Source organism: Ornithodoros turicata, chromosome 4 (assembly GCF_037126465.1).
Source record: "Ornithodoros turicata isolate Travis chromosome 4, ASM3712646v1, whole genome shotgun sequence".
In the NCBI taxonomy this organism is placed as follows: Eukaryota; Metazoa; Arthropoda; class Arachnida; order Ixodida; family Argasidae; genus Ornithodoros; species Ornithodoros turicata.
In genome coordinates, this window is record NC_088204.1 from 45,935,865 (window position 1) to 45,960,230 (window position 24,366).

General features: G+C 47.4%; 1 protein-coding gene across 1 annotated transcript; it reads right to left on the minus strand.

The window, feature by feature from the left end:
- Positions 1–11,323: 11,323 nt before the first annotated feature.
- On the minus strand, positions 11,324–13,065 carry LOC135393096 (uncharacterized). The gene is made up of 2 exons (XM_064623654.1): positions 12,275–13,065; positions 11,324–12,151 (listed from the first exon to the last, which is right to left on the minus strand). The coding sequence occupies exons 1-2, from the start codon at positions 13,050–13,052 to the stop codon at positions 11,790–11,792; spliced, it is 1,140 nt and encodes a 379-aa protein (XP_064479724.1). The 5' UTR covers positions 13,053–13,065; the 3' UTR covers positions 11,324–11,789.
- Positions 13,066–24,366: the final 11,301 nt, after the last annotated feature.

Below are 24,366 nucleotides of genomic sequence, written 5' to 3' on the forward strand. Positions count from 1 at the left end.
GCGACGTCGAGAATTCGAATATTCAAACATGCGCCGGAAATGGAAACTTCAAGTTTAAAACGTCTTATATCGTGAAAACAGTGCTAAATAGCGTTTTTACAGCGACTGGGCAACGTCGAAAATTCGAATATTCAAACATGCGCCGGGTATGTCAACTTCAAGTTTAAAACGTCTTAGATCGTGAAAACAGTGCTAACTAGCGTTTTTAGAGCGAATGGCGACGTCGAAAATTCGAATATTCAAACATGCGCCGCATTCGAGTTTAAAACGTCTTAGATCGTGAAAACAGTGCTAACTAGCGTTTTTAGAGCGATTGACGACGTCGAAAATTCGTATTTTCAAACATGGGCCGGAAATGGAAACTTCAAGTTTTAAAACGTCTTAGATCGTGAAAACAGTGTACTAGCGTTTTTGGAGCGATTGGCGACGTCGAGAATTCGAATATTCAAACATGCGCCGGAAAGGGAAACTGCAAGTTTAAAACGTCTTAGATCGTGAAAACAGTGCTAACTAGCGTTTTTGGAGCGATTGGCGACGTCGAGAATTCGAATATTCAAACATGCGACGGTAATGGAATCTTCAAGTTTAAACGTCTTAGATCGTGAAAACAGTGCTAACAAGCGTTTTTAGAGCGAATGGCGACGTCGAAAATTCGAATATTCAAACATGCGCCGCAAATGGAAACTGCAAGTTTAAAGCGTCTTAGATTGTGAAAACAGTGCTCACTAGCGTTTTTATAGCGATTGGCGACGTCGAGAATTCGAATATTCAAACACGCGCCGGAAATGGAAACTTCAAGTTTAAACGTCTTAGATCGTGAAAACAGTGCTAACTAGCGTTTTTAGAGCGATTGGCGGCGTTGAAAATTCGAATATTCAAACATGCGCCGGATGTGTAACTTCAAGTTTAAAACGTCTTAGATCGTGAAAACAGTGCAAACTAACGTTTTTAGAGCGATTGGCGACGTCGAGAATTCGAATATTCAAACATGGTGCGGAGATGTAATCTCTTTATATCGTGAAAACAGTGCTCACTAGCGTGTTTAGAGCGATTGGCGACGTCGAGATTCGAATATTCAAACATGCGCCGGAAATGGAAACTTCAAGTTTAAAGCGCCTTAGATCGTGAAAACAGTGCTAACTAGCGTGTTTAGAGCGATTGGCGACGTGGAGAATTCGAATATTCAAACATGCGCCGGAAATGGAAACCTCAAGTTTAAAATGTCTTAGATCGATATCCGACGTCGAGAATTCGAATATTCAAACATGCGCCGGAAATGGAACTTCAAGTTTAAAACGTCTTATATACTGAAAACAGTGCTAAATAGCGTTTTAGAGCGAATGGCGACGTCGAAAATTCGTATTTCCAAACATGGGCCTGCAATGGAAATTTCAAGTTTAAAACGTCTTAGATCGTGAAAACAGTGCTAGCTACCCTCTTTAGAGCGATTGGCGACGTCGAGAATTCGTATTTTCAAACTAAGGCCTGCAATGGAAATTTCAAGTTTAAAACGTCTTCGGTCGTTTAAACAGTGCTGACTAGCGTTTTTAGAGCGATTGGCGACGTCGAGAATTCGAATATTCAAACATGCGCCGGAAAGGGAAACTGCAAGTTTAAAACGTCTTAGATCGTGAAAACAGTGCTAACAAGCGTTTTTGGAGCGATTGGCGACGTCGAGAATTCGAATATTCAAACATGCGACGGTAATGGAATCTTCAAGTTTAAAACGTCTTAGATCGTGAAAACAGTGCTAACAAGCGTTTTTGGAGCGATTGGCGACGTCGAGAATTCGAATATTCAAACATGCCCCGGAAAGGGAAACTGCAAGTTTAAAACGTCTTAGATCGTGAAAACAGTGCTAACTAGCGTTTTTGGAGCGATTGGCGACGTCGAGAATTCGAATATTCAAACATGCGCCGGAAATGGAAACTGCAAGTTTAAAGCGTCTTAGATCCTGAAAACAGTGCTAACTACCGTTTTTAGAGCGATTGGCGACGTCGAAAATTCGAATATTCAAACATGCGCCGCAAATGGAAACTTCAAGTTTAAAACGTCTTAGATCGTGAAAACAGTGCTAACTAGCGTTTTTAGAGCGACTGGCGGCGTCAAAACTTCGAATACCCAAACATGCGCCGGATATGTAAATTTCTAGTTTTAAACGTCTTAGATCGTGAAAACAGTGCAATCTAGCGTTTTTAGAGCGATTGGCGACGTCGAGAATTCAAATATTCAAACATGGTCCGGATATGTAAACTCTTTAGATCGTGAAAACAGTGCTCACTAGCGCTTTTTTAGCGATTGGCGACGTCGAGAATTCGAATATTCAAACACTCGCGGCAAATGGAAACTTCAAGTTTAAAACGTCTTAGATCGTGAAAACAGTGCTAACTGGTGTTTTTAGAGCGATTGGCGACGTTGAAAATTCGAATATTCGAACATGCGCCGGATATGTAAACCTCAAGTTTAAAATGTCTTAGATCGTGAAAACAGTGCTAACTAACGTTTTTTGGAGGCGATTGGCGACGTAGAAAATTCGAATATTCAAACATGCGCCGGAAATGGAAACTGCAAGTTTAAAGCGTCTTAGATCGTGAAAACAGTGCTAACTAGCCTCTTTAGAGCGATTGGCGACGTGGAGAATTCGAATTTTCAAACTAAGGCCGGAAATGGAAACTTCAAGTTTAAAACGTCTTAGGTCGTTTAAACAGTGCTGACTAGCGTTTTTAGAGCGAATGGCGACGTCGAAAATTCGAATATTCAAACATGCGCCGGAAATGGAAACTTCAAGTTTAAAACGTCTTATATCGTGAAAAAAGTGCTAAATAGCGTTTTTAGAGCGACTGGCAACGTCGAAAATTCGAATATTCAAACATGCGCCGGATATGTCAACTTCAAGTTTAAAGCGTCTTAGATCGTGAAGACAGTGCTAACTAGCGTTTTTAGAGCTATTGGCGATGTCGAAAATTCGTATTTTCAAACATGGGCCGAGAATGGAAACTTCAAGTTTAAAGCGTCTTAGATCGTGAAAACAGTGCTAACTAGCGTTTTTAGAGCGATTGACGACGTCGAAAATTCGTATTTTCAAACATGGGCCGGGAATGGAAACTTCAGGTTTAAAGCGTCTTAGATCGTGAAAACAGTACTAACTAGGGTTTTTAGAGCGATTGGCGACGTTGAGAATTCGAATATTCAAACATGGTCCGGATATGTAAACTCTTTATATCATGAAAACAGTGCTCACTAGCGTGCTTAGAGCGATTGGCGACGTCGAGAATTCGAATATTCAAACATGCTCCGGAGATGGAACTTCAAGTTTAAAACGTCTTATATCGTGAAAACAGTGCTAACTAGCCTATTTAGAGCGATTGGCGACGTCGAGAATTCGTATTTTCAAACTAAGGCCGGAAATGGAAACTTCATGTTTAAAACGTCTTAGGTCGTTTAAACAGTGCTGACTAGCGTTTTTAGAGCGAATGGCGACGTCGAAAATTCGAATATTCAAACATGCGCCGGATTCGAGTTTAAAACGTCTTAGATCGTGAAAACAGTGCTAACTAGCGTTTTTAGAGCGATTGACGACGTCGAAAATTCGTATTTTCAAACATGGGCCGGAAATGGAAACTTCAAGTTTAAAACGTCTTAGATCGTGAAAACAGTGTACTAGCGTTTTTCGAGCGATTGGCGACGTCGAGAATTCGAATATTTAAACATGCGCCGGAAAGGGAAACTGCAAGTTTAAAACGTCTTAGATCGTGAAAACAGTGCTAACTAGCGTTTTTGGAGCGATTGGCGACATCGAGAATTCGAATATTCAAACATGCGACGGTAATGGAATCTTCAAGTTTAAAACGTCTTAGATCGTGAAAACAGTGCTAACAAGCGTTTTTAGAGCGAATGGCGACGTCGAAAATTCGAATATTCAAACATGCGCCGGAAATGGAAACTGCAAGTTTAAAGCGGTCTTAGATCGTGAAAACAGTGCTAACAAGCGTTTTTAGAGCGAATGGCGACGTTGAAAATTCGTATTTTCAAACATGGGCCGGAAATGGAAACTTCAAGTTTAAAACGTCTTAGATCGTGAAAACGGTGCTAACTACCGTTTTTAGAGCGATCGGCGACGTCGAAAATTCGAATATTCAAATATACGCCGGAAATGGAAACTGCAAGTTTAAAGCGTCTTAGATTGTGAAAACAGTGCTCACTAGCGTTTTTATAGCGATTGGCGACGTCGAGAATTCGAATATTCAAACACGCGCCGGAAATGGAAACTTCAAGTTTAAAACGTCTTAGATCGTGAAAACAGTGCTAACTAGCGTTTTTAGAGCGATTGGCGACGTTGAAAATTCGAATATTCAAACATGCGCCGGATGTGTAAACTTAAGTTAAAAACGTCTTAGATCGTGAAAACAGTGCAAACTAGCGTTTTTAGAGCGATTGGCGACGTCGAGAATTCGAATATTCAAACATGGTCCGGATATGTAAACTCTTTATATCGTGAAAACAGTGCTAACTAGCGTTTTTAGAACGATTGGCGACGTCGAAAATTCGAATATTCAAACATGCGCCGGAAATGGAAACTGCAAGTTTAAAGCGTCTTAGATCGTGAAGACAGTGCTAACTAGCGTTTTTAGAGCGATTGGCGACGTCGAAAATTCGTATTTTCAAACTGTGGGGCGCTGCAGTTCGCCCATGATACAGTCGCTGCTTATCGAAGGAGATAAAAGCGCCGCGCGATGGGGGGAGAGGGCAATGTTTCTGCCGACAGCTGTCAAGGTAGGCAGCGGGGCTTGGAGCGGAACGGAGGATCCGCGACACAGGATATGTAAGTGGTGCCCTTGTCACTGAGTAAAGAGTGTGTTTGTTTACTTATGTCTGTGTCTCTCGGTGCAGCGGTTGGGCAAAAGACGGGTTGGATTAAACCCCGCGTGGGATTCAAGGGGGTAGAATCCTACAAATTGGCGCCCAACGTGGGGCCGAGCCGTCTTGCCGCACGCCCGGGAGGCACTGACAGCTAGTGTAGTTGCAGTGTAGTTTGTAACATTTGTTCCCTTTGCCCTTCGCTCGCTGTCGCTTTTGCTGTTTTGTTCGTAGTTCGGGAGTGTGCATTTGCTGGCCATGCCGCCCAAGAGGCCCCCTCTCGAGCCCGTCTACGAGGACGACCCGTCAGTAGCAGAGGACCTGCTTCGGCAGATGACAGCTCTCTGCGCTTTATTGTCGCAGCAGCTCCCCAGTAGCACGTCCGCCGCCCAGCCGTCCTCTGAACCCCCGCTACGCCTGAACCTGACGATACCGACATTTTCGGGCTACAGCGACGCCAAGTCCGTCAAAGATTTTCTCGCGGACCTGGAGGCTTACCAGACAGCCGTGGGAACAACCGACGAAGCCGTCCTGCGCCGGATACTACCCGCTGCATTGGTAAGCTCAGCTGCTGTGTGGCGCCGGTCTCAACTCGCATTTCCGTCTATGACCGAATTTCAGCGGCTGTTTCGGGAGGAATTTTTGCCCCCGGATTATGCAATGCGTATGCGCGAGGAACTCATGACTCGAACGCAGCACGCGGAGGAGAGCCTGTTGGAATATACCCGGGCAATCCAAGAGCTGTACCGCAGAGCTGAACCGCTCGCGACGGAAAGCGAGAAGGTGGCCCGCGCTATTCGCCAATGTCACCCTCGTTTTAAGCCTTATTTGCGGGGGCGAAGCTTTTCTTCGCTCGATGACCTTGCTAAAGAAGCCCGCGTCATCCAAGCAGATTTGTTTGCGGAATTGCAGTACCGCCCACAGCCTAGGCCGGAACAACCGCTGGAGCCTAGGTGCGCATGGAACGGGCCGAGGCAGTCGTTAGACGCGGAATTAAACCCCCGTGGGACTGTTGGAACACACGGCGGTTCGTCCGCCGGGCCAGTTTACCGTTCTTTGGATCCCTTTGCATTTGAGCAAAGGAACCGAGCGAGGTCGGCACGAGCAGAGCCGCGCGAGCGCGAAGTCGGTGATGCACGTCATGCACCACGGCAGGACAGCCGCGACTCTAGACCAAGTAATAACGCAGGAGCACAACCCCGTTGTTACGGTTGCGGTGAACGCGGTCATTTTCGTCGTAACTGCCCACAGCATACCACTACCACCCCCAGACAACCCCCGCAGGGAAACCCGGGACGCCGGCGGCGGTAATTGGGAATGACTCAATTCTGTCGTCGGCTGCTGAAAATGTCGATAAGAAGCAAGCGAATTCTAACCATGCTATCTTGTCTGATAACGTAGTGGCCTTGGTCCCGCTCGCATGTCGAGCGCAAGATGACATATGCAACATCGGACCGTTTATCGTGGCGCGCGTTCTGAGTAAGGACGTTGCAGCTTTGGTGGACACTGGAGCGGCTGTATCCCTGACAGGTAACACCATCCACGATTGGTGCCGGGAGCGGAACATTTCCGTACGGACGACCAGGACCTGCCTACGGCTCGCATCAGATGCAGTGGTACCAGCCGGAGGAGCAGTACGTCTCACTTTGACCGTCGACGGACAACGTGTCAGACAACGCTTCATCTACCTGCCCGGATTGGCGGGACTGATGATCCTGGGACGCGACTTCATTATCCGGATGTGATTCGTCCTGGACTTACGTCGCGGAGGCTACCAGCATGCAAGCGGTACTACCTTTTACCCATTTATGGAGTGGACGACGCCGGAAACGGAGCAGAACCGGACTGGTGAGGAGACCCAGGATCCCGGAGCTGGACAATCTACGTCCGTTGAGCAATTTTCCGGAGCAGAACACCTAACAGCGACGGTCGTACCCGCTGTTTTGGAGGACGTCCTGAAACGATTTCCAGGAAGCCCAGACCAGCGACACATGCTCGCTAAAGCATTGCGGCCATTCTCCTGTATCTTCACAGAGAGACCAGGTCTAACCCATGCATTGGAGCACCGGATAGAAACCGGCGACGCAAGGCCCTGGCGATGTAATCCTCGGCCTTTGAATGTGCATAAGCGAAAGCTCCTCGATGCTGCGCTGGATGAAATGATCGAGACCGGTGCTGTGAGACCTTCTCGCAGCCCTTGGGCTTTTCCGGTGGTTCTTGCGCCGAAAAAGGATGGAACGGCAAGGTTGTGCGTGGATTACCGCCGACTGAACGAAATGACGGTAAGAGATTCATACCCTTTTCCCTCGATAGACTCGATCATGTATTCGTTGAGATCCGCCCACGTGTTTACAACATTGGACTGCAGTAGAGGATTCCTGCAGATTCCGATAGCACCGGATGATGTTGAGAAAACAGCATCTACCTGTCACAGGGGATTATTTGAATTTGTCCGACTGCCCTTTGGACTGTCTAATTCTCCCGCTAGTTTTCAGCGAGTGATGGACGAGGTGCTCGGCGATGCGAAATACAATTTCGCTATGGCGTACATGGATGACGTAGTAATTTTTTCACGTACATTCCAGGAACACCTTTCTCATTTGAAAGTGGTGTTAGAACGCATGCAAGCTGCAGGATTGACTGTCAATCCCCGGAAGATGCAGTTGGCTACCAACAGCATCGATCTCCTCGGGTTCAAGGTGGAGTCCGACACGGTCAGGCCGAACGAGGACAAGCTGAAGGCTATCCTTGAGTACCCCCGCCCGACGGATGTGAAAAGCTTGCAGCGCTTCCTCGGTATGATTGGCTTTTATAGACAGTTTATACCGCGATGCGCAGACCTAACGCAACCGCTAACTTGGCTGTTGCGAAAGGGAGCACGATGGTCGTTGGGACAAGCGCAGGAACAGGCGTTTACCTCTCTCGCTAAAGCGATTGCGGACACTACCCGCTTGTATCTCCCGGACCTCAATCGCCCATTTGTACTTCAAACAGATGCGAGCGATTACGGCCTCGGTGCAGTCTTGTTACAAGAGCATCACCGTGAACTCCAGCCCGTAGCATTTGCAAGCCGTACGCTGACGCCTCCCGAACGCAATTATAGCGTGACGGAGAAGGAGTGCCTAGCAATCATGTTCGCACTACATAAGTTCGACATGTATTTGGATGGTGCGAAATTCACTATCCAAACTGACCATCAGGCACTCTCCTGGTTAAAGCGGTTGAAAAAACCAGCCGGACGGCTCGCACGTTGGAGTTTAACGTTGCAGCGATATGACTTCTCGGTGGAATACCGGAAGGGAACCTCAAATAAGGCGGCAGACGCGCTATCTCGAGCACCGTTGCCCCTTGAGGACGTCGTTATTCCGCAGAAGCTTGTGGCCGCGGTTAACCGGACCGTCACGGAGGAGGAGCTCTCGTGGGGACAGATTGTAAGCAGGAACGACATCCTGGAAGCGCAGAGGACCGACGGCCTTTGTCAACGTGTGTCGAGGTGGCTGGAAACGTCAAACCTGGAAGGCACAGAAGGCGCTGAGGAGAGGTACGACTCCTATCAGCTGAGTGAGGATGGTCTCCTGGTCCGGTACATTCCCCAGGCGGACGACGAGGAGGTTGGTGATAGCCCCTTTCGGATCGTAGTTCCAAGGAAGCTACGTAAGTCATTCCTCAAATACTTCCATGATTCTGCATTGTCGGGTCACGGTAGCGGCAGCGAGACTTATTCTAAGTTGTGTCGTATCGCGACTTGGCCAGGCATGAGACAGGATGTTTTGCGGTATACATGCAGCTGTCCGATACGTCAGAAGTCTAAGCCGCGTGGAGGGCAGCCTCCCGGCTTGCTGCAACCGATTGTTAGCCAGAAACCTTGGCAGATAGTCGCATGTGACGTAATGGGTCCTTATCCCAGAAGTCCCCGTGGTAACCAGTATCTGTTAGTTGTTACAGATCACTTCACGAAGTGGGTTGAGCTTTACCCGCTGCGGAAGTTGGTGTCCGCTCGGATCTGGGACAGACTGCTGGACGTTTTTTCCCTGTTTGGATTCCCGGACCAGCTCATCACGGATAACGCCTCGTACTTTACAAGTAAGGTGTTTGTCGATAGTTGTTCTGCATTGAGCATACGTCACGTAAAGACGTCCCCTTATCACCCTGAGGCGAACATAACTGAGCGGGTTAATCGCAACATCAAGATGATGTTGGTATCTTTTACCGAAAGGCATAAAGATTGGAACGCCCGTCTTACTTCTTTGCCACTCGTACTACGGAAAATAGGTCGACAGGATTTACCCCGGCTTATTTGAATTTTGGACGGGAAATTGTGTTCCCCCTCGAAAACACGTTGCGAACACGGCACACACAGCCTAGTCGTTCGTACGCGAAGTATGCTAATGATCTTCGCGATAGAATTTCGATTGCCATTCGTTTGGCACGAGAGAGTCTTGAGGTCGCAAGACTGGAGCAGTCTCTCCAGTACAACAAAGGTCGGCACCAGGTCATTTACCGCGTTGGAGATCTGGTACTAAGGCGAACACATCCCCTTAGCGATGCAGCGAAAGGCTTTGCTGACTCTCTCGCTGATCGATGGGACGGTCCTTATCGGGTAAGCGCACAGCTAACTCCGGTCACTTACAGGCTCGAGCGTTGCAGCGACAACGAGGAAACTGGCCCCGTCCACGTACAAGACCTCAAGACCTTCAGCCAGCGCATCTCGGACAGCGGCAGGTGGGAGGAGGACCACGATCTAGCATCGCAAGCCCGCTCTCCCTCAAGTCCCCCTAGGGCCGGTCAACCATCCCCCCAAGAGACTACTGCCCAGGGCGGGGTTCCCGGGATTACCCGCTATAACCTTCGCCCACGTAAGCAACCGAGGTGACGTTTTCCCTTTTTTTTTTACGCAGGCCACGACCGAGATCTCGTACACCACAAGGTTCTACGGCCCACCCCCAGGCTCGGGCTTCCCGACATCAACGTTACGTCGCCCCGGCCGTTCGTTCAGTCGCCCACGCAGCAACGTGGACGACCTTGTCTGGTGACACCAGTGTTGGATTCGTGTCGCACCGTCGATGGAGGGACCAACCGCGCCCGCTGCGCGACGACCCGGTCGCCCTCGTGCCCGAACCTTTCAAAGGCCTCACGCTCCAAGACCGCCACCCGACCGAGCCCCCAGCCCTCTATACACCGGAAGAGATGGCACGCCTCTGCCCCTTGTGCGACGTCATCCAGTTCCATCCAGCAACACATCGAGCGAGCCCTTTGCACCTGAACAGAGCTCTCCAACCGCCCCCTGCTCCTGCAATCAACCCTGGACCTCAAGACATCGAGGCAGCTCTCGCCCTTGTGCGTCGGTTCCGGCCCCACCTGCTCTCGCCTGCGGGACCCCGGGACGAACTCATACTCGACATGCCGGACCTGCCAGACATGTGAACTCTAAGGGGGGGGAAGAGTGTGGGGCGCTGCAGTTCGCCCATGATACAGTCGCTGCTTATCGAAGGAGATAAAAGCGCCGCGCGATGGGGGGAGAGGGCAATGTTTCTGCCGACAGCTGTCAAGGTAGGCAGCGGTGCTTGGAGCGGAACGGAGGATCCGCGACACAGGATATGTAAGTGGTGCCCTTGTCACTGAGTAAAGAGTGTGTTTGTTCACTTGTGTCTGTGTCTCTCGGTGCAGCGGTTGGGCAAAAGACGGGTTGGATTAAACCCCGCGTGGGATTCAAGGGGGTAGAATCCTACAATCCTTTGTCTCAAGGAGATATGTTTCCGTTCAAGGGTATTTTCAAATGCTTCCGTCGCTCTCTTTTTGCCACATTCTCCTTATTCAAGAAAATTTGAGAGAGAAAGAAAAAAAAAAACTTTGCAAGAGAATGCAGCCGTGTGACTAAAAGAACTGAAGAACACGTCCAGTCAGTTCATTGCAGTGCACGTCACAGCCAATTTGTTCAAGCCTTAGATTGGTCAAGAACTTGCATAAAGTCAAAGATACTGCAGACGTAGAGCTTCTGAGTGGAAAAAATATAACGTAAATGCTTCTTCCAGCACGGAAATGAACTTGGCCAGTCCATGGCCAGGGTATAATAAGGCATCCCTTGTCGAAGTATCTGGTGAACTCACTTTCTTGGATCTGTGCGGCTTATCAAAATGATTTTCTAGTTTGCAGCTCTTATAACCAGGACCTATCCAGCCTACTGGCTCCCTCTGATCCCGAGATCGCGGGTTCGAACCCAGCCGAGGACGCCAGCAATTTGGTGGCAGGGTACAAGTTGCTTAGAGACTCCGTCCTCCGCGAGGGACGTTAAATATGGGGTGCCGTGTGATGAGCTTTCATCGCACGTTAAAGAACCCTCAGGTGGGCAAAAGCAATCCACAGACCGACCGCTGTGGCGTCGCTCATGATCTCAGTTGTCTCGCGACGTAAACACCCAATTATTATTATTACTATTCGCTCCCAATCTAGAAGACAGAAACCTGAATAAAGGTGCGTACAGGGTTTATTGAGCGCACTGTATACATTTTCTAAACAGGAATTCTTAACCACTTTCTAACCAGCCCTTATCAAATTCTGTATCAAGGTCGCCTTGACATTTGTTTGACTGCCAAACACGCCCAGAACCTGCGTCCAGTTCCCCAAAAGTGGAACAAACATCACTACAAGCCCGTGGCCACACAGCAGGTGCTTCTGGTCCTCTGTAGTATACCGGCCCAAGTCTACGAAGCCATCGAACCTTCCTGCAGTGTCGACAGAAAGGTGCTCAGAAAGTTTCATCTCGTCGATAGTGAGACCACCGTGCCGCTTGAAGGGGTCCATAGTTGAAGTATTTCGCTTCAGGGTCTCCAGGATTTTCTCATTAAATCCAAAGTGCCCCATGTAGCTCGACATGTATTTCCTGATTGTACTTCTCCCAGGAAGAACCAGAATGTTCTGCCTTCTGATGTACTCTACAGCTTTGGGCTACGCATCTTTAGCAGTATGCACTTTAACATCCACTCCTTGTCGTATTCCATGCCCCGTGTACTCTTCCTTTTTGCAGCTTCGAAGCATTGTTTTACTGCCAGCTGTTGCTTTGGTGCCAGGCCTTGGAGCTTCTGCTGTAGAAGAGTCTCGGAGCAGTTTGCTGTTGACTTCATCATCTCAGATATACTTGTCCTGAGTTTCCCTACATTTGAAGTTAACTTCCTCAGTTTTCTGTTGGAAGCCCGGAGCCTGTCAGGAGCGCTTCTTCTCGCCTTCTTTTCTTTTAGAAGGGATTTCCTTGTTTGCAGGGCCTTGCGAAGGTACTTGCAACGTATGCAAGGGAGCCCTGCAAATGTGGAGAAATATAAATATTGGTCCACGTATGTCAAGATATAACTGTCCAAATTCGATGCAGGCATTCACATTAAAGCTACTGTCTATTACAAGAGGTTCACCATGGGTACCTTACCTTGTCTTGGTGACTTTCCTGTGCAACTGACGCTGAAGAAGGTTCCTGCTTTTGTGCACAGCTGGGCCTGAAGACCTTTTGTCACCTGACATGATGACAACAGCGAGAACTCAGCAGCCCCGCAACACAGTGGAATTTCTGCTGCTCGTCGCAGCAGATCAACCACCTCTTGCGCAGTTACCACACTAGTTTTCTCGACTAGCTTGTCGAGCAAGAACATTTCACACTCACAACACTTGTCTTGACTTGAGGGCTTAAAAAATACGCTTCTCTCGATAACGAGCTGTAATGTTGAACAATCCAATCTGCAGGCCACGTACACTGCACCGGGAAAGTCATGGAATTCGTGCAGCACCCAATATTTTGATGGGAGCGAAAGCTTGCGAAGCTCGGAGAGGCTGGCGACGACCGTGCTTACACAAATATCTTCCGAGGCGGCATTTGTAGGATCACAATCAGTGTCTTGCAATGGCGTGGGAACATCACCCGTACGTCGACGTTTCCTGCTGTTGTTGTCATCAGGATTCAGCTGCCGACGTTTCGGTGGAGCCCGTGGAGTGTAAATTCTTTTCGTCAGATACGCAGGCAAGTTCGGCAGAATCGTGGGAACAGCGTCCATGGCAAGTACTGGCTTTCCTCTTGGTATCCGCACCTCGGTTCCGTTTATGACGTGCACGTAGTCCCGTATGATGAAATGCGATTCAAAGTGCAGTTCACACACAGCACAGTCGGCGTCCAATACCTTGTCCTCCCTGTGAAGGTGCATCTGCCAAAGCATACGGCGTTCTTCATTGTCTGGAGCCTTAAAAAGGGATAACTTATGATCCTGTTTCGTGCGTGCATACCCAGTTTTGCATCCTGGTGCATAGCAATGGTTTAAACGCGGCTTATTCACTATTACACATGGACAGCGATAGCGAGTAGTCTGCAGTAAGCATGGGAGGACGCGGGACCGCTTCAAGTGTATGCGACAGCAGCGCCGCCGCTACTTTCCTCAAAAACCGGTACCAGCGAAAACAATAGGAGCAGTCTTGGCGACTATCCTTGACTTTGCTGACCAAGAGCGAGGGAGGCTCCGCCCCCAAATGGCGCGCCAATGGGAGGACTCGGGAGGCGGAGCGCTGCGGCCTCTGCTCTTGCCTAATAGATGGCGCATCGGTAGCGCTCGGATCGGGATATGTGAGCCGCTGTCGTCTGCTTCTTCCGGTAGAGCTACGACCTTGAAGCCTCTGCTCTCGCGTAAGAGATGGCGCTACATTGGCGCTCGGTAAGGGCACGTGTGGTCGTCCCAACTTTGAGCCTCGACCTTGAGACTGGCCGGTAACCTAAATTCCGATGACGCGGCGATTGCAAACCATAGTGCGTAGTTTTGACGATTATGCTTCATGGATGTATTATTTTGGCCAGCTCGACGTTTATGAAAACGGAAAGAAATGTTGCTGCTTTTGTTCTACTCCTCGCACTGAAATAAATCATTTAAAATAGTTGTACTGTGTGTGGTTTTTTTTTTCCTTTTCGTAAGTAGTTACGCAAGTATACTGCGTAGTTTTGACGATTATGCTTCATGGATGTGTCATTACATTACCAAATTTTTGGCCAGTTCGACGCTTACTGCGTAGTTTTGACGATTATGCTTCATGGATGTGTCATTACATTACCAAATTTTTGGCCAGTTCGACGCTTCGCTCCGCTCTTATGCGTGAACATTGTCTCAACTCGTGAAAAAGGAAAGAAATGTTGCTGCTTTGTTCTACTCCTCGCACTGAAATAAATCATTTAAAATAATTGTACTCTGTGTTCTTTTTTTTCTTTTTTGTAAGTAGTTACGCAAGTATACTGCGTAGTTTTGACGATGATGCTTCATGGATGTGTCATTACATTACCAAATTTTTGGCCAGTTCGACGTTTCGCTCCGCTCTTATGCGTGAACATTGCCTCAACTCGTGAAAAAGAAGAAATGTTGCTGCTTTTGTTCTACACCTCGCACTTAAATAAATCATTTAAAATAATTGTACTGTTTGTGTGTCTTTTTCTTTCTTTTTGTAAGTAGTTACGAAGTATGTAAAAAGGAAAGAAATGTTGCTGCTTGTTCTACTCCTCAAACTGAACTAAATCCTTTGAAATAATTATACTCTGTGTTCCTTGTTTCTTCCCCTTTTTGTAAGTAGTTACGGAAGAAAATAATTGTGCTGTGTGTGTGTGTGTTTCCTTTTTGTAAGGGTTCCGGGACATTTGATCGAACGTCGTTTGGTCGAAAGCCGTTTGATCGAACGCGGGACATTTGGTCGAAAGGCATTTGATCAAACACCGTTTGATCGAGACGGCAGCGGTCGTTTGATCCGATTGTTTTATTCGTTCGCTTTTAGGGTTGATGTTTCACTCTGTGTAATCCGCTCGCCCATAAACACATTCGTCATCCTAATCCACTTTTTCGCATCCAGAAAGCGATCTGATGGTGTGCTTTTTTTTTTTTTTTTTTGCTATTTATTTGCATTAAGTGCTGAAACTGCGTTTGCACGAGCTTTGAAAGTAAAGTTAGACGTTTAACTCCACTCTCCTCCTCGTGGCTGATACTGCTTGAGCGCATTGCTAAAAGTACGCCCAAACATTTCATTTTCCAAAATGCTCCGCAACCCGGGACAATTTATTCCTACGCCCACGCTAACGTGAGACATGTTGTTCGCTGCATTTTTCTAACCTATCTGCCGGAAATATGCAGAAGGTATCAGGGCCTTGGAGAATTGCTTCTTAATCTTGTCACGTTGTCTGTGTGTTCTCAGAACACACAGACAATCATACAGACTTTCCCAAATTGGAGTTCTAATTTCTCTTCTCGCTTCCAAGACTTAAGCAACGGGGGTGGCGATGCCCTCATTCGCACATTGTGCTGTTTTCTAGACGGGCGGAAATCCCTGAACACACGGGATGAGTGACCTGTAGCCTCTAACCAGGATACCCTTCACCGCTGGAGGCTACAATGTGGAACTCGAGAGAAGCCCACAAATATGGGAGGATGAGATATGTGTACTTAAGCGTATTTTAAATATAAATACGCCTAAAACGGTATTTAAATATAAATACGCCTAAAACGGTATTTAAATATAAATACGCCTAAAACGGTATTTAAATATAAATACATTTTTCTTGCATGTATTTAAATACGTATTTTAAATACATGTATTTATATTTTAAATACAAAGTGTTTAAATACTGCCCATTCCTGGTGTTCTGTTTCATGAGCTATCCACAATGCCGCTCCTGTATTTTTGGAAGCATAGAACCCCGCCGAACCATTATTTCAGCCCTCTACAACCAGGGGCCATAGGCTAAGCCCAGTGCTTGTACATTCTTTCCGGAACCCGGTGCAGAGCAGCCTGTGGCACTGACTGTTGTCTGAGTTAAGGGACACAAACCCGTTTTCTTCCGACAGTACTTCCGACAGTTCAAGCAAAGATACTTAATTAAGTACCATTTAGCTATCGAGCCTCTCTTCGGACGCGGGATCATTTTTTTCGGAACCCGCCGCTGCTGCTGCAGTTCCCCCCCCCCCCCCTTTGTCTGCTTGTGATTCAAGTGGACTTTGTTTCATCCATTTTTTGTGTAAATTAAGTCGTATTTATAAGATTAGTGTTGTCATACATATGTTGAAATTTTGTTTACCCTGCACGATCTAACGCTTAGAAAGAAACGAGGCATATCTGCAATATTGGGTATTGCCACATGAAAGGTCTTTTTCGTACTATCGAACGATAGCGTCCTCACCATTCTGGGACGAAGAGTTACTAAGGTACGCTGATTAAACTTTGTGTTGTTTTGTATATATATGTGTGTGTGTGCGTGTTTCCCTGTATGCACTTTAAAATTTTCCGGAAAAGTAACTACGCGCGACAGCCATGTGGTAATGACCTGTCGCAAAGTCCATACTCTTGTCTTGTCTATAATCCTAAAGATATTTCGGTTACTTTACCGAGAAGAAGCAGCTTCAAGAAGCAGTACAAGGTTCGATTTTAAAAATGTTCTTATGACCGCATATATTTATTATCCTCTGACAAGACGCAATAAAAAGCGCTTCGATCCATGTATCACGGCCAAAGATCTCTAAATACGCAGTTGACATCGGAGTTGAAACCGGAAAAAGTAAAAGAAAACACTTTGTTTTCTGAGTTTGTTTCCAACCATATACGTTCAAGCAACAATGCTTACCGGTTGCAATGGGCCGAATTTGGAAAACGTTCGATGTATAACGCGCACGAGTGCATGACGCGCACCGCAATGCTGCTACAAGTTTACTGCCACCAGCATGCACAATAAAAGAAGGCGGTGTATCATTGATGGATATGCTTTATTTGAAACACACCGATGCAACAGAGTCGGTGTCATAGTATACTTCAGTCTTCTCTCCGCTTTCCGTTTCGCGCCACTTCTCAATCATGCCATGCGCGAAGTCCAAGAACATGAAAAACCCAATTCAAAAACAAATGCGGCCAGTGCGTTTACAAAACTGAGCAGCGTTTTATATTCTTTGTTGGTGAGTTCAGTTCAACCAGATCTCACACACTTTTAACCGTTTATGAAGTCCAGTGCCCTTTCGCCGGTTTTGTCAACTGACCGTAAGAGATTTGTAAGAAACTCACAGCACACCCTTGAAGACGCTAGTACGGCACCGTCCTGAAAAGGAACTCTGCAGGAAAATATTTCCGCGTGTTACGCGCACCGTTAGATAACGCGCAGGACTTCTTCCGAGCACTTTTTTTGCTGTATTACGCGTGCGTTATACACCGGAAAATACGGTATATTTTTTCCTTCTTTCTTTTTAACTTACGCCCTAGTTCTTCGTATGCCGACGACTCCCTTCGTACTTGGTTTCTTTGTGCACAATGGTAAATGTGGGCATGTAGTCCAGACAGTAGGTTCCTAAAGGGGTAAGACCGTTTAGGAACCTTCCTTCATTGCTCTCTTTTTCTTTCACCCATTTGTATACTGTCTGGACTACATGCCGACATTGACCATTGTGCACAAGGAAACCGAATGTCTCCGGTGTCTTCTCAGCCGGAGTCTTCGACCTCTTCGGGAGGACGCTTTCTTTCAAGCGTCCTCCCGAAGAGGTCGAAGACTCCGTCTGGGTATGCACTATAAAGACCGTACGTGACCGCATATAGTGTCACTCTTGTCTTGGAACATGTTTCATCCGAAGAGTCTCGTTGCTGCTTAACTGTCATGGAGATCAGCTCAGACGTGCTGCAGGATATCGCTGCCCAAAGTAAGATAATCAGTTTCATAATTTCTTAAATGAAAAGTCGTGAAAATGGTCACTGATATTGTTGAGTGATACTCATCTATTCCTCCCGGTTTTTATGAAATTGCATTTTTATGAAATTGTAAATTTATTTGCATTAGGTCAACCTGAGGTCATCAGATGGCTCATGGAGCAAGGTGCACTGCGTAGCGACATGCGTTGCAGACTATGCAATCGTCCTGCGACGCTGTTCAGCCCGGCTACGGGTACGGCAAGATGGAGGTGCGGGAACCACGGCCACAACTGGGGGGAATCTGTCTTTCATGATTCCATGTTCAGGAAGTATAAGATTCCACTGAGACTCGCCCTGAAGCTGATGCATATCTTCGCTCATGACCGGCACACGTACAAGTATTTAACCCTGGAGTGTTCGAGAACTGCCAGAAAAATAGCGGATCGGACGATCGTTCGCTGGCTGTCCTTGTGCCGATCCGTCGTGTCCGTGGCCATTCAAAGACAGATTGCAGCAGAAGGTAAAATTGGTGGAAGGGGAAAGATCGTAGAAATCGACGAAAGTCTCTTCGGCAAGCGGAAGTACCACAGAGGTCGTGTCAGGAAAGGTCATTGGGTTCTGGGCATGGTAGAAAGGGAAGTCAACCCAAACGCCAAGCGCAAAGGAGGCAAGCTGAGGGTTGTAGTTTGTCCTAACAACAAGCGGGACAAAGCCACCCTTATACCGCTTATCAGACGCTACATCAAGAGAGGGACAACCATAATCACGGACTGCTGGGGTGGCTACAGAAACCTCGAAACTCTAGGTGAAAACCCTGAGCAATGGAGACGACGTGGGAGGCGGAAGTACTACACCCACAAAGTTGTCAATCACCGGGTTGAGTTCGTTACAGGACCGAATCGTGAGGTTCATACGCAGACCATAGAGTCCACCTGGCGCGTACTTAAACGGTCGCTTCATCGTGGAGGCCCTCAAAGGAAAGACATTCAACGCTATTTGGACGAACAGCTGTGGCGGAGGCATGTTCAGAGGATGGGACTTGACCCGTTCATCAACTTCTTGGAGTGTGTTGGTACAGCAAAAAGTCGCGTCTTCTCGGGAACAGAGGGGCTCCGATACCAAACACGTCCCGTCTCTCGCAACCAGAACTTGGGCCATCATCCAGCACGCTCTCAACGACGACACAGTGCTGTACCTAGCCACAGGCGTACTATTACGGCTGTCATACCACGTGTGCCAACTTCCATGGCAGGCGTCGTCGGTACTACAGGTATGTTTTTCATTTTCGTCGCTATTTGTTTGTTCAATTGTTCAGTAAGCAAATCTGACCGCCGGCATCTCACATCATTCCTATTTTTCAACCATCAGAGCGTGCGGGTCCTTCTCTGCCACAGACCAACGCCGCGACTACAGCTGTAACGGTTTCTGCACGCCCAGGTTCGAACGCGCAGGCAGTTCGACGGGTACAAACAGCACGAAGACATCGGATGCGGCAGGTCCCACCTTACTCGCGACCAAACGCGTCAAGCGCGGCTCCAGCTGTTACGGCGACTCTAAGCAATACAAACAACGTTCCCGTCATTGTAAGTTTGGCCACCGCACCTTTCCCAGTGCAGGTAATGCCGACGCCCATAATTCTTTTGCATCCCGGGTTCGGATACCAACACCCACTACCCCTGGGTTTTAACGTCCCTCATGGCGGTGTGGCTTTCCCCCTGCAAAACACCAGTTTCATTGTACAGTAGCAAGTAACAACATTAAGACATGGATGTGCCCAAGCTGCTAGTCAATAAACGGACGTTTAACTACCTACTCTTTGTGGTTTGTTTCTTTTCGCTTCAATCATTATCTCCTAAGGGCAAGAGCAGCATTTTCATTACAACCGGGCGACGAACATTACGGTGCACGGACATTTCGGTGCATGTCGGTGCGCAGCATGTCGGTGCAACATGTCGGTGCACGGACAACAGGGAAGAAAAAGAGAAAAAAAGGCGTTGGTAACTTGGCGTACTTCCGTAACTACTTACAAAAAAGAAGGAAGAAAAAGAAACAGACACAGTACAATTATTTCAAATTATTTATTTCTGTACGAGGAGTAGAACAAGCAGCAACATTTCTTTACTTTTTGCATACTTCCGTAACAACTTACGCAGGTTTAGCAGTTAATGCAAATAAATAGCAAAAAAGAAAGAGAGGCACACACAGTACAATTATTTTAAATGATTTATTTCAGTGTGAGGAGTAGAACAAAAGCAGCAACGTTTCTTTCCTTTTTCATGAGCTGAGACAATATTCACGCATAAGAGCGGAGCGAAACGTCGAACTGGCCAAAAATTTGGTAATGTAATGACACATCCATGCAGCATAATCGTCAAAACTACGCAGTACACTTGCGTAACTACTTACAAAAAGAAAAAAAAGAAAGAAAAACACAGTACAATTATTTTAAATGAAGAGCGGAGCGAAACGTCGAACTGGCCAAAAATTTGGTAATGTAATGACACATCCATGAAGCATAATCGTCAAAACTACGCAGTACACTTGCGTAACTACTTACAAAAAGAAAAAAAGAGAAGCACACAGTACAATTATTTTAAATGATTTATTTCATTTCTTTCCGTTTTCATAAACGTCGAACTGGCCAAAATAATACATCCATGAAGCATAATCGTCAAAACTACGCACTATGGTTTGCAATCGCCGCGTCATCGGAATTTAGGTTACCGGCCAGTCTCAAGGTCGAGGCTCAAAGTTGGGACGACCACACGTGCCCTTACCGAGCGCCAATGTAGCGCCATCTCTTACGCGAGAGCAGAGGCTTCAAGGTCGTAGCTCTACCGGAAGAAGCAGACGACAGCGGCTCACATATCCCGATCCGAGCGCTACCGATGCGCCATCTATTAGGCAAGAGCAGAGGCCGCAGCGCTCCGCCTCCCGAGTCCTCCCATTGGCGCGCCATTTGGGGGCGGAGCCTCCCTCGCTCTTGGTCAGCAAAGTCAAGGATAGTCCGTCGAGCGCGAGTCCTCAATCGTCACGAGCCCATTGGCTCTTAGGCCGCTCCCCCGGTATGCGAGCGCTCATTGGTTGGTTTGAAATTATGAACTTCCCTTGGCGCGCTCACTCCGGTGACGTCGTGTCGGCGGTGCCGAGCAACTCGCCGTAAATTTTCGAAATATGGGGGGTGCAGCATGGACGCAAGCAAAGCATCTATGCCGGTACCGCTTTGGATGGTTTTTAGTGTCCTTCCCTAAAATGTTGTCGATACCGACTCTGAAAAACTCGGTGCCTCATGGATACTTCTGCAAGTCAGTTCAGTGATAGATAAGTGGAAGGCAGCTAAGTCTGATTCGCTTGCTTGGTGCGACAACGATTCAAGAAGAACCAATACTGCGTTTTTCAACTACCCACTCTATGACAGGCAAGTCGCTTCCTATTCCATTCTGCCGCTTAGCATAGCATATAGCACCACACCTGTGGCATATAAGCAGCATTTTGGCAGGTAGAATTTTTGGTTTTCACGTTTCTGAGCCCCATCTTTCTTGTTCAGGTATAAGCTCTCAACTCATGTATCTGCTTCAGAAAAGCATCTGCATGGATACAGTAGAATGGATAAGCTACTCAGAGTGGTTGGAGCATCATCCTTCGGCATAGCAGCTGCACAAGTTCCTTTGTGACGGGTCAACCAGACCACAAGCAGCAAAGGGATATGGACATATGTTCTCTCATGCCAGATCTCTGAATGTGTGTGCCTGTGCAGCCAATATACTGTTGTTCTACTGTGAAATCTTCCACGTGAGACATCAGCTATCAGTGAATGCAAAAGTTGCTTCGGCATATCATTCGAACTTCAGAAACAATGTTCATATCATGTTCGTGTTTTGCACAGCTACAGCAGACTGCAGTTTGTGATTTGGAAATATCTATCTCGAAAAATAAAGCAGTTTGTGTAACAGAAACAGCCAACGCTTCCGCATTTTGTTATTTATTTCACTCGACGCGAACGCAATCCCACAACCATCCAGAACAGCCAAAGCGGGGGAGAGGAAGAGAACAGATGAGAAAGGGAAAGCACCGCCAGCGTCACAGGTCACCCAGGGAGACAAAAAAAAAAAGCAAAGCAAAAAGCTACTCGACCGTCGTTCAACGATTGGCACAACGCTATAGGTCACGTGAGTTTTTCCCGACAATAGAAATATACTACACGTTCATCCCCGTGCTATGGTGGGCTAGAAGGACTGGTGAGCCGTTCGGCGGTTGTCATATGTACCCGCCGATGTTCCTGCCGAGAGATGGCGCCAAGCGTATCTCGGCGCTATGCGATCTAATCGCCTCTCGCGGCTCATTTCAGTGCTACTCGTCACGTGATTACACACCTGCCGTTAACCCATGAGCGTGCCTTTTCTTTGCTCTGAATGCAAAATGCCCCTTGAGTGTCACCTGCAGGAGCAAACGAATGGCACACCCAGATATCAGTGCTGACATTCGTCGGCGCGTCCCTATCAGCCCTCGGGTCTGGGACACGTGTACTTTGATAACTATAAAGACGATAACGATAATAGATAAGATAACGATAAAGTGTTCGAGCAGCCGGTTCTGCCTTTGGGTAGTGATATTCGTGATATGTGCTCATCGTTCCCTTCGTCTGAGCGACCTTTACCTTCCAGGTTGCGAGGTCCGGTGACGGGGGATTGTGATAGAAATGTTTAAGTCGGTGGTGGGCTATAAGCGTGCGATATACGTTAATTGCAGCTAACCAACGGAAGCGATAGAATTGCTGATTACAGTCTGCATATGAGCAGTCAGTAGAGGGAAGGAATCCGGAAGACAAAGGGAACGACACCAAAATATAACGATTTATACATTTATTTCAGAATACTGGTCCCAGAAGGAACCTGGGAAGGAGTAGGGAACGTACATTAATTATATAATATATACACATAATACACCCGTATAGTGGCGACAATTCGAAAGAAACCCGCAAAAGAGACGCAGCAAAGGGGTCCCAATGATCCCAAGTTACCTTCGCGAACGTGACGATCGGTAGCACGAGTGTTCTATATACCGGTAGTCTGACCTAAGCAGTAGCATAATGAAGTGTTCCTCTGAGATAGAAGAGGCTTTCTCTTGACTGTGATGCCTATAGGTGAATGTAGAGTTTCGAAATCTGTAGGCAACCCTGTGCTCCACCGCTTCCGGTTCGAAATTCTCACCGCCGCGGCATGGCTATGGCTGCAGGAAGGTGAGTAATCTTAAAAAAAAAAGAATAATAAAGAAAAGAACGATGTTTAAATCAGGGTGTCGAACCGAACCCGAACCCGAACCGAAAACCGTACCCGAACCGTTATTTTTGCCGGAACCGAACCGGAACCCGAACCGAAATTTTCATGACACTGTTGAACCCGAACCGGAACAGAACCGTAAAAAATAATAGCGGTAACCGGTTCGCAACAAAACGGTTCGGACATAAAAGAAGTCAGCATAAGAGTTCCTCTCTATCCCCGAACGAAGACACATTGGTATCATCATCACGCGCCTATGGATTTCAGAAATGTTCACCTAGCAGTCAGACGACGACGTATAGTAAGTATACTTTGAGCGTCTTTTTAACATGTTGAAGCGCAGTTGTCCTTGTGAGCGCCGCCGTGGCTACCGCCCCACGCACGCGGTGAGGCGTCTACTCTTCAGAGACGAGGTGTCACGCGGACGAATGAAACACGAATGGAGTAGGCCAGTTATATAGCTCTACAGGACGAACATGTGATCAAATAAGCGCCCAAGATTTCCCTTTACACGTGAGCAGTACAAATTAAACAAGTCAGAAACATGAGCAGTGGAGAAGGAGCGTACGCAGAACGGCGCCTGTTTGATTGGTCGTGGTTTGAAAAGTAAATGTGGTTCTGCTTATTGGTAGAGCAGTTGTGTCGTGACACATTGCCGTTGTGTTGTGGATTAACTAGTACACTGCTGTGAGCTCGGACAGAGTAAGGCTGGCAGGCTTATTTTCGACATGCTTCAGTACGGTTTCAGATCGATTCCCACTGCGAAGGCAGTGTGCCGGCAAGTACTGTCGTCTATGTTACGCTGTCCATCTTATTAGGCTTCCTTTAAGTGTATCTTGCTGGCACTGTGCGTGTGAAAAAAGAGATTTTGGGAACAGAAAGTAGCAGGACTACGCCGCTTCAACAGCGTGAACTCTAGTTGCAATAAGTGTTCATCCATTTCTCATTTCTCTCGCTAACGGGCTACCTCAACGCTAGAGACGTCAATGCAGACAACAGCAGTAAGCTATTAGCCACGCATTTCCTGATAAAACAGTTTTATGGAACATAAAAAACGGAAGCGTTGAACCGGTTCGCGAACCGGTTCGGGGCTGCGAACCGGTTTGCGAACCGGTTCGATTTCTGGCGTGGCCGAACCGGAACTGAACCGGAACGAAATCAAAACAACGCGAACCCGAACCCGAACCGAACCCGTATTTTTTGCGGTTCGACACCCTGGTTTAAATGGCGCACGGGACAGTCAACAGCGGAAATTTATAACTGCTCCCAGTAAAAGTGGCAGCACCGCAGCTTTTTTGGGCACAGCACTGCAGTCGTGAACGGCTGTGTGTGCTTGGGCGTAGCGTGAACGCAGTTATTTGACTGATGTATGTGTGTATAAGCGATCAAGAGGGACATGACTAGTTCGTTTGCAGTGATATAATAGCCACTCAGCCATGTTCGCACATTCAATGCGATTGAGCTCGGCTGAAAGCGTCCCGATGCGCACATCGGTGTTTTGTGTAACAGTTGGTTCAAGTTTACCGCTTTTCTGCGCAGCTTTTTGCAAGTGGTGAAGTACAAG